Source organism: Rattus rattus, chromosome 5 (assembly GCF_011064425.1).
Source record: "Rattus rattus isolate New Zealand chromosome 5, Rrattus_CSIRO_v1, whole genome shotgun sequence".
NCBI classification, from domain to species: domain Eukaryota; kingdom Metazoa; phylum Chordata; class Mammalia; order Rodentia; family Muridae; genus Rattus; species Rattus rattus.
Genome location: NC_046158.1, coordinates 132,483,768 through 132,500,638, shown reverse-complemented (window position 1 = coordinate 132,500,638; position 16,871 = coordinate 132,483,768). Strand labels below are relative to the sequence as shown.

The window sequence follows — 16,871 nt, the reverse complement described above, 5'->3', positions numbered from 1 at the left end:
CTTTTAAAGAGAACCAATTTCCCGAGACTGGGATGTAGCTCAGTGTAGAACACTTGCCCAGCAACCAAGACCCCGGGTTTGCTCCCCAGTGCCCTCCTGGTGGCACCCCACATCTTAGCAGTTAACAACTGTAGCACAATCATGATTGGAATTCAGATCCCAGTATTCAGAAGGCTGAAGCAGGAGGTTCACAGGTTCAAGGATAGCCTGGCCAATGAACAACAAGTCAGATTTCAGGCCAGCTTGAAATCTTGTCTCAAAAAACCAAAGAGGGACTGCAGAGATGGCTCTGCTAAAAACAGCACTTGCTGCTTTCTACACAGTCAGAACCTTGGACGTCATCTCAGAACCCTAACAAGCCAGGTGCGCCCATAACGCCAGCTCTGGCCTCCAACTATACCCCCTTTCCAGCGTGCACACAGACACGGACACACAAATAAAACAGACCTTTAAACAATGATTAAATTCAACCACCAAAACCCAGAAAGAACCAGTGTGTTCTTTCTCTTTCCTAAGACGTATGAGGTAAATCTGCTGAAGCCCTGCCTCTCCAGGATGTAATGCAGAGGCAGGGAGAGTAAGTGAGCACGAGGAACTAACTGCCCTGAAGAGATACCTCCAGATGAAGACTATCTACCCTAGAATCATGGCTGCTACTTACAGACGCCTTGCGACAGACATTGTGCAGCGTTTCACACTCTTTTTTTTTTTTTCTTTTTTTCGGGGCTGAGGACCGAACCCAGGGCCTTGCGCTTCCTAGGCAAGCGCTCTACCACTGAGCCAAATCCCCAACCCCTTCATACTCTTTCTGAGTAAGTCTTGTTCAGTTTTTCAAAAATGTCAATGTCTGTTTGCTTTTTAAGGCAGAGGTATCGCCTCCTCCTCCTCCTCCTCCTCCTCCTCCTCCTCCTCCTCCTCCTCCTCCTCCTCCCTCCTCCTCCTCCTCCTCTCTTCCTCCTCCTCCCTCCTCCTCCTCCTCCTCCTCTTTCTCCTCCTTTTCTCCTCTTCCTCTTCCTCTTCTTCTGTTTTTTGGCGTTTTTTTTTGAGACAGGTTTTCTCTGTATAGCCTTGGCTGTTCTGAAATTCACTCTGTAGACCAGGCTGGCCTTGAACTCAGAGATCTGCCTACCTCTGCGTCATGGTGGGATTAAAGGTGTGTGCCACCACTGTCTGCCCTTATCTTTTCATTTTTACATTTCTTCTCTTTGTTGAAAATTTCATAGACAAGTACTATATTTACATCAATCTTTATTACAGGCAGAACAATGATCTGAGGAGATGGTTCAGTGGGAAAGGTGCCTGCCACATAAGCATAAGTTCAATTTCTCAGCAGCCATGTAAACACTGGGTGGATGTGGCAGCCTGCCTGTGAACCCAGCACTGGGACACAGAGACAGGGCAATCTGGATAGCTATACTAGCCAAACCAGTGAGCTTTCAGGTCAAGCAAGAGACCAGGTCTCAACAAATACTGTGGACAACAACCCAGGAAGATACCTGATGCCAATGTCTGGCCTATATCAAAAGCAGGATGGGGACTGAGCAAGTAACAGAAGGCACTAGAAAAGACAGGGCTATCTAGAAACCGAGAGACGCTATAGTTAGATGCTAAGTGCTCCAGCTCTGGAAGCTCTTAACGCCCAGGTTAGCTATTACCTAACAGTATAACCAAAGGCAAGTCAATCTACAAAATACACCACACACACACCACACACACACACACACACACACACACACACACACACACACACACACACACACACACACACTCCTGCAGGCCATTATGAGTGAATAAGCCAACATGCACATAAACTCTACACAAAGGTGTCTGGCACACAGCAAGCACGAGGTAAGGGCAGCTGCCACCACTAGTATGAAAACCGTGCCAGGTTCCCTTGTGAGACAAGCTGAAGCAGTACAGGAGGCTTACCTAGATTCTCTGCCTTGTAGGTTATCTTGTTGGGCTGGCAGAAGGGCAATGAATAGTACTCATAAGGAAGCTGGGTTCGAGAGCTGGTAAGCTTCACAGCCTGCAGGAAGGAGAGAAACTGTTAGTCCTCGATCCACCAGAAACAAGAAGGCTGTTCCAAGAATTCTCCTTGACACTCACATGTCTTCAGCTCACTTAGCACTACCACCCAATAAGCAAATTCTGTTCATGGCAGGAGACAGGACTACAGCACCCAATTCCTGTGCTGCCCACAATTTTGAATTGTGCTATACACAGCACCATATAATCAGTTTAAACAGTGAGACCCAATATTCACTGAGTCTTAACCTCACGGCTGCCCTTCCGCAGGAGGCTTAGGAACACAGGGGTCTGTGTTATGGTAGCACTCTTGCTTCTGTCCTTCGAGCCTACACCTCTCTTGCCTTGTGATCCTCTCTGCTCTCCTCTGAAGCATTCGTCTCTCTAGGTCTGAGCTGAAATCCTCCTGCCGATGAGCCCTTCCCAACCATTTTATCTAAATTAACTTCCCACCATTCCATTTCACCCTCTTAGCTTCCTTTATAGCATATCACATAAAATGCAACTGCTATATATATACTAAGTTTCCATTCCTTTCTTCTTTTTTTTTCTTTGAGATGGTGTCTTATTCTGTAGCTCAGGCTGCCCTTGAATTCACAATACTCAGTGGTCACAATACCAGTGTGAACCACCACCCCTGGTCTTTCCTAGGTCTTTAAATACCATTTCTCCACTATAGAGCACAGCATGGTAGGTGTTTATTTAATGTCTGCTAAATGAGAATAGAGAAAAACATTAAAAAAAATTAAACCCTCTATAATGGGAAACTCAAGACCGAGACAGGAGGATAGTGAGCTCAAGTTACAGAATAAAACCAAGAAAGAACAGAAAAGGGGTGAGAGAACAAGAAATGAAAGAAGGGGAGGGAGGGAGGGAAGGAGGGAAAGAGGCGGGAAATAAAGACAGGAACAGAGACAGAAACAGTCTAGGGTGTCGAGTTATCGAGGTGTCTGCCAGCATATGCAAAGCCAGAGGTTTTATCCCAAGTATCACATGTGGCACCCAGGAGGCAGAGGTAGAGGACCATGGTTGTTCTTAGCTACAGCCAGGCATAGTGGTGCAAGGGATCATACCCAGGGCTTCGTGGATAAAGTCGCTTGTCTCACAAGTCTGGTGACCCAAGTCTGAGCTACAGAACACATGTAAAAGTTGGAAGGGGAGGGTTGGGGATTTAGCTCAGCGGTAGAGCGCTTGCCTAGCAAGCTCAAGGCCCTGGGTTCGGGCCTAGGCTCCGGAAAAAAAAAAAAAAAAAGTTGGAAGGGGAAAAACAAGTGCACAAAGTTATACTGTGACTTCTCACATCCCTTCTGTGGCCCAGCCTCTCCCCATATACATTACTGTATGTGCACATACATAACAACAAGTAGAACTGTAAAGAAAGTTCAGGGCCATCTCTGGCTACATAATAAGCTTGAGCCCAGCCTGTACTACAGGACAGCTTGCCTTTAACAAACAAAACAGTTAACTGTTAAATCATAGATCAAACAGAACCAGTGAAAAAGCAAAAGGCAAACTTTAGGGTCCCTGAGGTGGCTAGGTAGATAAAGGGACTTCCTGCCAAGCATGACACCCGGAGTTCCTGTCCTACAGGCCCACAAGGTAGAACAGGAGGAACAACTCCCCCAGCTGTCCTCTGACCTCCACACGTGTGCTGTGGCATGCACCCACACCCACTCACATACTTGCAGATACAAATAAATAAAATGTAATAAGAAAAAAACTTTAAAGCTGGTGGTGGTGGCACATGCCTTTAATTCCAGCACTCAGGAGGTAGAGGGAGGTGAATCTCTGAGTTCGAGGCCAGCCTAGTCTACAGAGTGAGTTCCAGGACAGCCAGGGATACACAGAGAAACCCTATCTCAAAAAAACAAAACAAAACAAAACAAAAACCTTTGAATGAGGAAATTATTTTTACTACTTAGGAACTACCTACTTGTTATTCCTCATATACCATTTAAAAGTGTAAATATTCAAATATATAAATAATTTTTGAATTCTAGACTACGTCTACAACCCTTACTCTCACTCTAGAATTAGAAATTTGAGGGAATTAAACCTCACAATATCCTGAGCAGCATGGAGTACACGACACAGGGTTGCATCACACCTCCAGCTGGGTCTGTAGGACAGCATCTCCCATAACCACTTGCAGAGAAATGCCAACATACTGACCCTAATGAGAACATGAAGCAAGTAAATGGCATGTCAACTCGAAGTCAGCACTTCACTCCAGGGTCCCTGGGGAGCCTCAGGTTTTGTAGCTTTTGAGATGCCAGCCTCAATACAGTAAGGACTTGGATGATGCAAGGTATAGAAACTGGTGTAGTGGCAGACCAAAGTCCCAGAACTTAAGGGTGAATGATGAAGGACAAGAAGCTCAACCTTGCCCTCAGCTATCCAATGTTGAAGGCCAACCTAAGCTATAGAGACCCTGTCATAAAACCAAACCAAATCAACCAAAACAAGTTATGAACTGCAGAAGGAATATTTGCCTAATTCACTGTTGTTAATTCTTGTTTTTTGGCATTCTTTCTCTGGACGAAAAAGGGAGTGGGGTAGTGGCATGACCACACTCCCACGTTACAAAGAGGTACCTTCCACCTTAATGTTCTCCTTCCTGCCAGGGGTGTCCTCTCTCACTGCACTCTGGCAGGGCTAATACCATAAGCTTTGATCTGGGCTGTGGACAAAGGTCAAATGAGAGAAAGGCACAGCAGTGAGAAGCTGGCATTCCAAAAGCTCTAATATCCCAAGTTCCCCAAGGGCCCTGGAGTGAACCATTGACCTCAGACTGACATGGCGCCATGGATTCACTTTCCGTGCCTCACTTGGTGTCAGTGTTCGCATTTCTCTGCATACAACCAGTTGGATCACTTCCTTGCTGCATTAGTTTCGGTATCTGTGAAATACACAGAAAATCTGTGAAACAATTTCCCTCAGAGGGTTCTTGGTGAAATGTTGAGCTAAGCCCAATGCATGGCATGTAATAAACCTCAGTAAATGTTAATGTTTTTCCTGCAAGGTGTAAGGAAGAGAGCTACTGAGAACACTGACATTTGAACAGCTGTTGTGCTACTCAGAAAGCTAGTACAGAAAGAAGGAGGGGGCATGATGCAGATGGGTAGGACAGCATGTGACATACTTCATACAGTGAGAGTGAGGAGATAGAGACCCACAGGAAGCAAAGAAGAGGTAGAACTACAGACAGACATGCAGTATGGAGTCAAAGTTCTTTTCCCAGGGGAGCTGGCCTCGTCTGCACACTCCTCCAGCCAGGCTGCTAGGCACAGGTGCTCCTGAGGCCCAAACACTCACTCACCTTGATCTCTACTGGGTCGTTTTGGTGGAAGTTGATTGGCGCGACTCCAGGGACATAGAAGGTGCTTCCTTTACACGTTAGACAGAGAAGTAGTAGGAACCTCGGCCACCAAATCTGCTGGGGAAAGAGACTGCAGTTGGAATGGGGAGAGAAGTAAAATTTCCTGCAGGGCAGATAAAGTGGGAACTTTCAAACAGTATCGCCTCTGTTCTGAGAAGCCTGAAGCCCTGGTTTGGTTGTTCCCAAATAACTTCCCAGAATGCTACAAAGCACAAGACTCTGCACTTTCAGAAATGAGCAACAGGATGGTTTAAGCAATTAGCATCTGGAAGTATGGGAAGTCATGGCACTGCTGCCAGTCTGAGATACTAGAATGTCACTCTGTGCTCTCATATGGTGGGTGGATTACAAATGGGGGCACTTCTGGATGGCAACTCTGGGCACCTCTTTCCCAGAGTTCCCAGCAATTCTATTCCTAAAGGTTGTTTGTTTGTTTGTTTGTTTTAAAGTCCTCTGGAAGAGTGGCAAGCCTTCTTAACTAGTGAACTATCTTTCCAGCCCTGGAAGACATGTTAAGAAAGAAGCTTCAGATCCTCTGGAAATGGAGTTACAAGCAGTTGTGAGTGCTAGACATATTAAGGTATGGCTACTCTACAATGACAAGGAAGGGCATTTTCCAGAATGTTAAGTGAACTGAGTGATAGTTGTTTCTTCTGTGTATCTGTTCTTTCTAAGAAGTTTCAATAGGGGGTTGGGGATTTAGCTCAGTGGTAGAGCGCTTGCCTAGCAAGCGCAAGGCCCTGGGTTCGGTCCTCAGCTCTGGAAAAAAAAAAAAAAAAAAAAAAAAAAGAAGTTTCAATAGAATTATATATTGATATCAATTTAGGGAAACAATTAGCAAGTATAGTAATGTACACCTACAATTATAGTGGTATTTAGCAATTAGAGGCAGGAAGATCCCAAGTTCCAGGACAGCCTGCACTGCATGAGATTTGGGGTGGGGGTAGGGGGTGATTTGTGGCACATGACTTTAATCCTAGCATTCAAGAGGAAGAGCCAGGAATTCTTTGTGAGTTCAAAATCAGTCTGGTCTATATAGGATCCAAGACAGCCAGGGATACACAGAAAAACCCTGTCTCACCGCTGTCCATTTCCCAAACAAAACAAACCATTATATCAATGCTAAGCTCTCACCTAGAGTATTACTATTTTTTTTTTTTTCGGAGCTGGGGATTGAACCCAGGGCCTTACGTTTGCTAGGCAAGCGCTCTACTGCTGAGCTAAATCCCCAACCCTTCTCACCCAGATTATTATGGCCATTGTTTTTACTTTGGGACATGGTCTCAGTGAATAGCCCTGGCTTGCCTGGAACTTATTATGTAGACTGTGCTGGACTCAAGCTCACAGATACCAGCCTGTGTGCTGCATCCTGATTATGGATCATCCTGAATCTCTGGAAGTCAGTGCCCTAGTTTCCATATGTTTAGAGGGTCTCTATGTGTAGCAGCATCATTTTCTGTAAGCTTGTTGTTAGCAACACAGACACTGACTGTGGCCATGCCCTGGGCCTGCTCAATCAGTGCACACTTTCACAAGCTGCTAAAGGCTAAGCATGCAGGACTACCTGACATTCAGGGAAGTACAGGCCCGACTCTCTTTGGACAGGATAAAAGTGTACCCTGACAGTCAATAGGGAGGTGGCTGCCATACGCAAAGAAGGGATTAAATCTGGGGCCCTAAAATATGGGTAGGGTATTGAATCCTACCCTTCAGCTATGCAGTTCTGGCCAATCAACATTGCTATGTCCTTGTTTATGACAAGGAATTCATGTAGTAAGTGGGGCTGAAACCAGGATATACTCAACACTGCCTATTGACCCTAAGTCACTACTCTTTACTCTTTTTCTTATAATATGGGTGTTTGCCTGTATATATTTCTGTGTGCCATGTGTCCCTGATGCCAGTGGAGGCCAGAAAAAAATGTCAGACCCCCTGGAAGTGGAGTTAGAGACAGTGGTGGGCCACTGTGAGTACTAAGAAATGAGCCACAGTCTTCTGGAAGAGCTAACTGCTGAGCCATCTCTCTAGTCCCAGCTATTTTTTTTTTTCTTTGAGAGAGAGAGAGGGAGGGAGGGAGGGAGAGTGTTTACATATATTTACAATATCCAATGTCTTCCAAATTGTCCCCACCTTTTCTTTGAGACACGATCTTTCTGAATCTGGAGCTCATGGGCTGAGCTAGAGTAGCTCAGATATGCACTGCTGTCCCTGCTCCCTTTTCGTGTGGGTGCTGGGGATAGGACTCAGGGTCCTCCTGCTTGCATGGCAAGTATTTTACTGACTGCACCTTTCTAGCTCCAAGCCACTACTCTTACCCACAACCACTATTCCTGTTAACATAAAGATGTGTTCTGAATTTTCCCTAACAAGCCTGTCCCAGACCTTTTAGCGTTATCTGGTAAGAGATTTGAAGCAGGGGCAGAGGATTACAATCTTTGAAGTTTATCAAGCCAATTAAATCTAAGAAGTTGCTTTAGTTCTACTCTTAGAAACGGAACCTTCAGATTAACAGAGAAACACTGCCCTAGGCAGCTCAAGGCTCCCTTAGGAGCTCAGGTTGCAGAGGAGTGAAAAGGAAATCAGGAAGATTTCAATACACGGTGGTTCCAAACTCTCAAACCAAGGAGGCCCTTCCTCCTCCCAAAACAAACAAAACCAAAAAGTAAACAGTGAGATTGTGCTCTTCCCAGCAGGAAGGCAGCAACGGAAATCAACAGGAGCCAGAGGCACACTGACACCAGCCTGCACAGGCGGACAGCGTCCACCTCTTCACCAAGCTGCTGCCTTGTGCTAAGCACCTCCCACACTGCTTCTGTCCAATGACAACTACCTGTTCACTTCGGCCTTTTTTTACAGTGAACTGCCAGTTAGTGTGAGATAGATGAAATAACCTGGGGTCTGCAGTTGTGGTTTAGTAGGCAAAATGCTTGCCTAGTATGCTTGAAACCCTGGGTTTGACCCCCAGCATCACATAAAACACAGTGTAGTGGCACATGCTTCTAATCCTAGCACTTGGGAGATAAGAGGCTGGAGAAATAAATGTTCAAGGTTATCCTTAGATACAAGATATCCTTAGATCCTTAGTGAGTTCTAGGTCAGTTCTAGATTCTTTTCATGTAGAAACTTACACTCCCATTTCATAACTGGAGGTAAGGAGTAGGAGCGGTGGCATTACTTGGAGTTCACAATGGCTTCTATCTCCAGTTCCCGAGAATCCAATGTCCTCTGGCCTCTTAGGCATCTGCACACATATGGTGTGCATAAACTCACACAGACACACATGAATAAATATACATATGCATATACGCATAATATATACACACACATATGAATAAATAGTTTTATAAAAAGGAAAAAGACAATTTGTGGGACAGTATCACAAGCATGACAAAAGACAAAGGACTCTTTGATACACCAAGAATTTCTACAAAATAATAAAGGGCAAATAATTTTAAACTAAAGGAGTTGACAGTTTAAAAATAAAACAAGGGCAGCTGGGCTGTAGCTTAAGGTTAGAGCTTGCCTAACATGTACAAGGCCCTAGCACTGCAAAAGACAGTTCAAATAGTAAAACACAAAATGATACTTCAAGACAGCCCTGGCTGTCCTGGACTCGCTTTGTAGACCAGGCCGGCCTCAAACTTACAGAGATGCACCTGTCTTTGCCTCCCGAGTGCTAGGACTAAGTGTGCTACCATATCCAGCATCTTATTCTCTATATATCAGCATCTCTAACTTAAAACAAAATCAGAGTGAACCACTGTGGTAGGGCATGCCTTTAATCCTAGGACTGGGGAGGCAGAGGCAGGAGGATCTCTGAGTTGGAGGACAGCCTGGTCTACAAAGCAAGTTCCAGGACAGCCAGGGCTATTACACAGAGAAGTCCTGTCTAGAAACAGAAGTCAGTACCCTAGATGGAGATAAACTGTATCGTCTTTGGGAGAACAATTAGCAACATGAGAGGTAGATCTATCATCCAAGTACTGCCAACAGATTCTTAGGAATATGAAAAAAATGATCCTTGTTTATGTGTGTATAATAGTCTTGTTTGTTTAAATGTTTGATAACACATACCAGTGGGCCTGGTGGGCCATCTTTAATCCCAGCACTCTAGCAGCAGAGGCAGGCAGATCTCTGTGAGTTTGAGGCCAGCCTGGTCCACACATGCAGCAAGTTCCAGGATAACCAGGGCTACATGATGAAACCCTGTCCTTTTGTTTTGTTTTGTGTTAAGCATATACCATGACCAAACAAAGTAATCATATTTTTAACATGAACACAGATGAAAATATACTTAAGAAAGTGCCCTGCAATTAACAACACATGAAACATCTACAGCTAGGTAAGACGCAGCCACAGCATTCTGGCAGCTAGGGAAGGAGAATGAGTTTGAGGTCATTCCAGCCTATATAAGGTGTTGGCGTTTGATTTGTCCCAAGAACCCAAGGAAGGGGGTTGGGGATTTAGCTCAGTGGTAGAGCGCTTGCCTAGGAAGCGCAAGGCCCTGGGTTCGATCCCCAGCTCCAAAAAAAAAGAAAAAAAAAAAAAAAAAAAAAAAAAAGAACCCAAGGAAGGCTTACTAGCTAACAGTATACCACAGAAGCAGCAGGACAAACGTACCAGCACAACTAATACAAAAGGCAATTGGCAAAATCCAACAGTCATCAAAACAACTTACAGGACAGCTAAAAGGAACTTCTCCAGTCAGGCAATGACTACACTTAATGGCAGAACGCTAAATGCCAAGTTCCCCTAAGACCAGGAACAAAAGAGAGTGCGCATTCTTGTCATGTCTATTCAATTCTTTGCCATAAATCAGTGCATGAAAGAGATTAATTAAAAATTAAACACATTCAGCTTGAAAAATGACAGGTGCTTTTATTTGTACATCATATGATCTTGTGTCTAGAATACTCTAAGGAATCTATGCAGTAACTAACTAGAACTAAACAACTTGAGGACAGTCACAGACTACCAGATTAATACATAAAAAATAATTTCTACATATTAGCTATTAGCAATTCAAAATGAAATTTAAAACTGGTTCTGCTTAGTACTGAAAAATAAAATACTTAAGAATATATATTAAAAATACTTATTTTTATTGAGTGTGTACATCTGAGTGTATGTGTGTATACCATGTGTGTGCAGCTCATGCCTGAGAATGTCAAAGAAGCGTTGGATCGCTTGGAACTGGAGACCTTCTACAGAAGGTTGTCAGTCACCATGTGGGTGCTGGAAGCCTAACTTAAAAGAGCAGTCAGGTGCTCTAAGCTCTTGAGCCACCTTCCCAGCCCCTAATACTGTATCAGAATGACCTGGGATTGGATGTGGCAGAGAAGTGAACCACTTGCCTAGCATGCTCAACACAAGCTACATTCAATACTACAAATAAAATTAAAACATCAACAACAAAAACATTTTGTTTTGGTTCAAAACACAGTTTTGCTGTGTAGCCCTAGCAGGCCTGGTGCTCTCTATTTAGTCTGGGCTGGCCTCAAACTAATAGAAATCTTCCTGCCTCAACTTCTCAAATGCTGGGATTATAGGCTTGCATCAGAAAAAAAGACCTTTAAAGGCTTCAGTATTGAAAATTACAAAACACTGCCAAGAGAAATGGAAGATTTAAATAACTAGAGACATTCCATGTTCACATGGTGTTAAGATAGAAAACACTATTTCTGGGGTTGGGGTCAGTTGTTAAGAGTACCAGCTGCTCTTCCAGAGAACCTAGCACCCTTATGGCAGCTCACAACTGGCTGTAATTCCAGTTTCAGGCGATCCAACATCCTCTTCAGGCCTCTGTGGGAGTGGGTGTTTACCCGTGTGTGTATGTTTGTTGAGACAGGGTCTCTGTATGTAGTCCTGGCTATCCTGTAGCTTGCTATGTATGTAAACCAGGCTGTCCTAGAACTCACACTGTCAAGTGCGGAGATTAAGGGTATGTACTACCATATCAGGCACAAATTTACCTTAATATTGATAAAGATATAGAAAGGATCCAGAATATCCAAAGCAGATTCAAAACCAGAATTGGATAATTTATATAATTTTCTAATAAGGAATAATAAAAAAAATGTTAAGGATAGACACAGCTATCAATCCAGCCAAATTAAAAGCAGAGAAATAAATCTTTCCATTTATAGTAAACTGATTTTCAACAAAGGTGTCCAGACAATTCAACAAGAACAGTGATTTCAACAAAGTGTTTTAACTATGTGGTGACCATATTCACAAATAACATTAAACCACACATACACACAAACACACACACAATAAATTCAAATGAACCACAGATTAAAACAAAACAAAAGCTGAAACTAAAATCCTTATAAGAAAAACTTTCAGTTATATGAATTTGTTTTAGATATGCCACCAAAAACATAGCCCATTAAAATTAATAAATTTCATAAAAATAAAAAAATGTACACTTCTAGGCCATGGACAGTGGAAAATCTTTTTAAGTGATGCATGTAATAAGGGACTGGTTCAGGATGCATAAAGAACTCTTACAACTTAAAGAGACAGCAAACATCCCAGTTAATAAGTGGGAAAAGCGGGGTTGGGGATTTAGCTCAGTGGCAGAGCGCTTGCCTAGGAAGCTCAAGGCCTTAGGTTCGGTCCCCAGGGGGGGGGGGGGGGCGCCTGGGGGTATGGCTCGTTGTAGAGCCCTTAGGGTCAATCCCAGCATGGGAGATTGCCAGGAGGCATAAATGATTTGTATGCTCATTTCTCCAGAGATGATGTATACAGATCCATGAACGGCACATTAGAAGATGCTTACTCTGTCACTAGGAAATGCAAACCAAAGCTATAGTGAGGTAGCAACAAACACTAACCAAAATGACTAAACAGCCAAACAAAACAAAAACCAGGCAAGTGTGAACCAGGATATGGAGAAACTGAAATCTTCAATGATGGTAATGTGAAATGACATGGCCACTTTCAGGAAGTTTGGTAGTAGCTTAAAAAGTTAAACATAAACTTACTAGCCAGTACTCCAATTCTAGGCAACAGAAAGATGTTGTCTAGTCACTTGTATGTGACTGTTTAATCACAATAACTGTCTCCTTATCCCTGGTTTCATTTTCCACAGATTTGAGCTGCCTACAATCAACCAAGGTCTGCAAATACTAAACAGAAAACTCCAGAGAGAAATGATATATAACTCTTTAACATTTAGTACTAGTAACATAAATGTTCTACTTTATTATAAAACATCCTTGCTTACCCCATCCAGGAACTCATGTACCTGAGGGTGACCTTGAACTGCTGATCTTTCAGTCTCTACCTCTTGTCCTGCCTCTACTTGTTGAGTGCACCCCACATTTGGTTTATGTGGTACTGAGGACTGAACCCAAGGCTCTCTGTGTGCTGGGCAAACAGTATTCCACCACTGTAGATCACCAGCTCTACCAACCTTACTGTGTCTAATTTATAAATTAACTCTACTGTAAGACAGACAAATAAAGAAAAAGTATGGGGTTTGGGGATTTAGCTCAGTGGTAGAGCGCTTGCCTAGCAAGCTCAAGGCCCTGGGTTCGGTCCCCAGACCAAAAAAAAAAAAAAAAAAAAAAAAAGTATGGACTTGGGCTTGATGGTAGAGGCCTATAATTTAGTTACCTAAAATGCTGAGGCAGGAGATCACCAAGCTCAAGGGCTGCCTAGCTACAGAGTGAATTCAAAGCCAGCCTGTACAACTTAGTGAGAGTGTCTCAAAATAGTAAAAAAGAGGTCTGGGCATTGTGCTAAAACACAGGGTTCCATGCTCAGGATTCCAAGCATCTCCTCGGGGGGCTTGGAAACACACCCTCAGATTGGGGAGGACGACCATAGTTCAAAACTGGAAACTCAAAAACCCAATCATTAGTAAAGGCAGAAAAAAGATGTGGTTTTTTTTCCCCATACCATGGGAACTGTCAGCCAATGTCCATCACAGGAAGGCGTAGTCCAGGACACTACACGCAAAGGCCCAAGTCTAATTAACAAATGACTCCCTTTCTACACAACACCCAGCAAAGGACATCGACAGAGACGGAAATTAGTGATGGTTTGACTGTGGGAACAAAGGCCCGATTTCATCATTCCCTTAACCAATATAAGGGAACTTGAGGTAATAGAACTGTTCTATAACACTGTGTCACTGTGGTGACAAGGGGACTAGTTTATATATAGCTAAAGGTCACCGCACTGTACATTCACAACAATTTGTACTATGAAAGTATAGATTAATATGCCTGAAGAAAAAGGAACTAGCCTGTGAGGGTAGCAGTGGAAGGATGTGGCAATGTGGTGGTAGTCAGTGAAGCTGGGTGAGAAGTGACCGTGGCTGCACTCTACCTACATGCTGGCCCATGCGGAAACTACTGTAACAAGTTGGGCTTATATTTCTGCTTGTTTTGAGACTGGGTCTTACTATGTAGTATTGCCTTGCCACACAGCCAATCCCAGTGCTAAGATTAAGGGCATATACCAACACATCCAACCTATAACAAGGTTTCAAAAGGACTTTTATATGCATAAAATAATATAGAGCAGTAGGTTTTTAAATCAAAACCAATTTATCCTGATACATGGATTATGGGCAGCCAAGTGAGTTATTTTAGCTTTCTGGGTTTTTGTTTTTTCAATTGCTATTGTGTGTCTGTGGAGGACAGAGAATAACTCTATAGATTCCATTATCTTCTTTGCTTGGGTTCCAAGGATTGAATTCAGGCTGTCAGGCTTGGAAGGCAAGTAATTTCTCCAGCTCTCTGACCCGGCTTTTAAAAAGTTAACAAAATTGTACACATGATTTCTTCATATTTTTATATTTTCTCGTGTATTTCCCCATATATTAAAAAGTTTCAAGAAGTGTCTCACATGGTCCTGACTGGCTCTGAACTCGGTATACAGTCAGGAAACCTTGAGCTTCTGATCCTCCTGCCTTCCTCACCCAGATGCCAGGATCACCGGTGTGCATCACTGTGAAGGGATCACTAGAGCTGAAGGTAGAACCCAGGGTATCCTGTTTACTAGGTCAGAACTTTACCAACTGAGCTACATTCCCAGTGATTTATTTACATTTCAAAGGAAGAAACTGTATTGCCTGTAAAAATACCTAGATAGCAGATACATGGAATGTCCGGCACAGAAATGTTAGGCTGTTAGGTTTGCCTAACTAAATCAGCAATTCTAACTTTGGGAGAGTGTCAGAAACGCCCATGAAAAGCTAATAAAAGCTACATATCCTGCTGTCAAAACTCCTGATATGTCGGATGTCACATGACTCCAGGAAACTTGAAGATAGGTCCTTGACAACCTTACGGGATGGTGGCTTCTAGCTCATTGCTGTAAAAGGTGTCAGAATCCATTTGTTGGGAAATTCCTGTTTTGGTCCTTGACCTTTGTTCAAAATTATTATTATTAGATTTATTTTACGTTATGAGTGTTTTGTCTGCAACATGTATCTGTGTACCACATTCTAATGTCTTAGGAGGTCTGAGAGAAGCATCAGTTCTCCTTAAGCCAGAAATATGGATGCTCGTGAGCTACCACCTAGATGCTGAGAATAGAACACAGGTTCTTTGCAAGAACATGTGCTCTTAACCACTGAGCTATCTCCCCAGCCCCTTGTCCCTTGACTTTTAACTGATCACCTCAGTAACTCCTATGTAAATCGCAGTACGAAAGTCAGCTATGTCCAGAAGCCCTAAAAAAGAGATGAGTTCTAGGACATAAGCAGTAGCCTGCTCCACAGTATTCTGCTTTACTTGGTGTCCAAGTCACAAGACTGCAGGGGCAGCCTGTCAAGGAACCAGATGACAGCCATCGAGAACTCTGTGCAGGTAACCCAACACTTCACTCCTGACAAAAGTATTGGTGACCTGGAAAGTTGAAAAGCTCAAGCAACCAAAGAATTAGCCTCCTCTTGACTGGCTTTTTTAATTCCTGGGATCTGGGCATTCAGAAACACACCACCACTACCACCACCACCACTAGCAACCTAAGAGAAGGAAGGCTACTAGGAAAAAAAGTTCTTTATCCTGCCGATTTTGCCCTACCCAGTTTGAAGCTGTCAACAGTTAACCATAGGGAGTTTCTCTTAAAAACTGAATTATTTATTAACTGGCATTTCTGTGACAGAAGTTAACCTCTTCTTTTATGGAGCCCTCTGCCTCTTAACTCTTTCCTATAAATAGCTTCACCTAGCTGGGGCCAATCTTGAAAAGGCCATTCCAGTTCCTTGCTACAGCAAAGACAGCACCTTCCTCACAGAAGACTACAGTCTGCTATTGTGTTCTTCCTCTCTAAAGGCTTTAAGGTCAGTTAGTAACCACTCCCCAGATTAAGGAACCAAGGCACCCAGTGGGGGTAGGGTGGCTCCCACGGCACTGTTTGCTAACAGTTAACTGAAAGCAATTATCCGATGAGTTAAAGCTCCCTAAGAATTCAGCCGCACGTGAATGAAGCTAATGACAATTAAAGACCACTTACCAGGAAGCCCCACGGAGCTAAAGAACTCACCCAGCTACAACAAAACAAAAACCCAGAACTAAATTAGCCCCTGGCGAATCTGAAAATACAGCCTTTATTTCAGAATGCAGACCTGCAACAGTTGTTGAACAGAGAAAAGACTCAAAAACTGCTAGGGGAGGTGAGTATGAGGAGAAGCCCTGCAACAGAGGAAGTCCAGGTGAAACCAACAATCTTTACAAAGCTATAAACAGCCAGACTTACCCCCCACCCCCCAGGAGGGGAAGTGCTGAAACTGGTGTTCTTCCTTTCCCTCAGGGGGTATTTGTCAAAGACCTCGAAGCTACAGAAGCAGTAGGCTCAGAGAGCACATGTCTGCAGCACTTCAAATCTGGGAAAAAAAGCTACAAAGTACTAGGCACTCAGATTCATTATTACAACAGTTCTTTTGAGGAGAGTCTCATAGCCCAGTTCGGAACTATAGAAAGGGACTCGGTATGGGATATTGGGTAAGCTCTGGAAATGGGTGGAGGTGGTTGCGGTTACTTAACACTGTGAATGTATGGAATGTCCAGAACTTGTACAAACTATTAAAATGTCAAATTTTATGTCTATTTCACCATAATGAAAATATCAAAAAAAAATAAAAAATAAAAAATAACAGGCTTAAAGAGGCAACAAGATTGCCCACAGCTCCAAAAGTAATTCTACTCCAGGCCTGTATACCCAGCTTTAGACCTGGACCTCAAAGTCTGGGAGGTCTGTCCGCTTAAGGTATCAGATGTAGGTAAGAAATCATATTGGACATATCGATGGCACAGAGGAAGCAATGAAGAGGAACAAGGTGGGACTGAGAAGACTTGGGTGCCCCGCTCCCCAAACTGGGAAACAATAGCAACAACAAATGGTTCAGGGATCAAAGCAGGTTAGGAGGTAGTAGCCCCTACCATTCATCTGTGGCCAGATGGCCCTGCTCATCCTGGGTCCTTCCCACCTTCCTGCCAGTGTC

At 43.5% G+C, this 16,871-nt stretch overlaps 1 protein-coding gene across 2 annotated transcripts in view; it reads right to left on the bottom strand.

The window, feature by feature from the left end:
- Tm9sf4 (transmembrane 9 superfamily member 4) overlaps nt 1-16,871 on the bottom strand; it is a 47,690-nt gene that overhangs the window by 24,963 nt on the left and 5,856 nt on the right. Inside the window, exons 2-3 of one of the 2 annotated variants that reach the window (XM_032904464.1) lie at nt 5,348-5,464; nt 1,930-2,029 (exon numbers count right to left, since the gene is read on the bottom strand). In XM_032904464.1, the coding sequence (XP_032760355.1) occupies nt 1,930-2,029; nt 5,348-5,464 (217 nt within the window). The remainder of the gene's footprint in view (nt 1-1,929; nt 2,030-5,347; nt 5,465-16,871) is intronic. The other variant, XM_032904465.1, reaches the window with a different exon arrangement.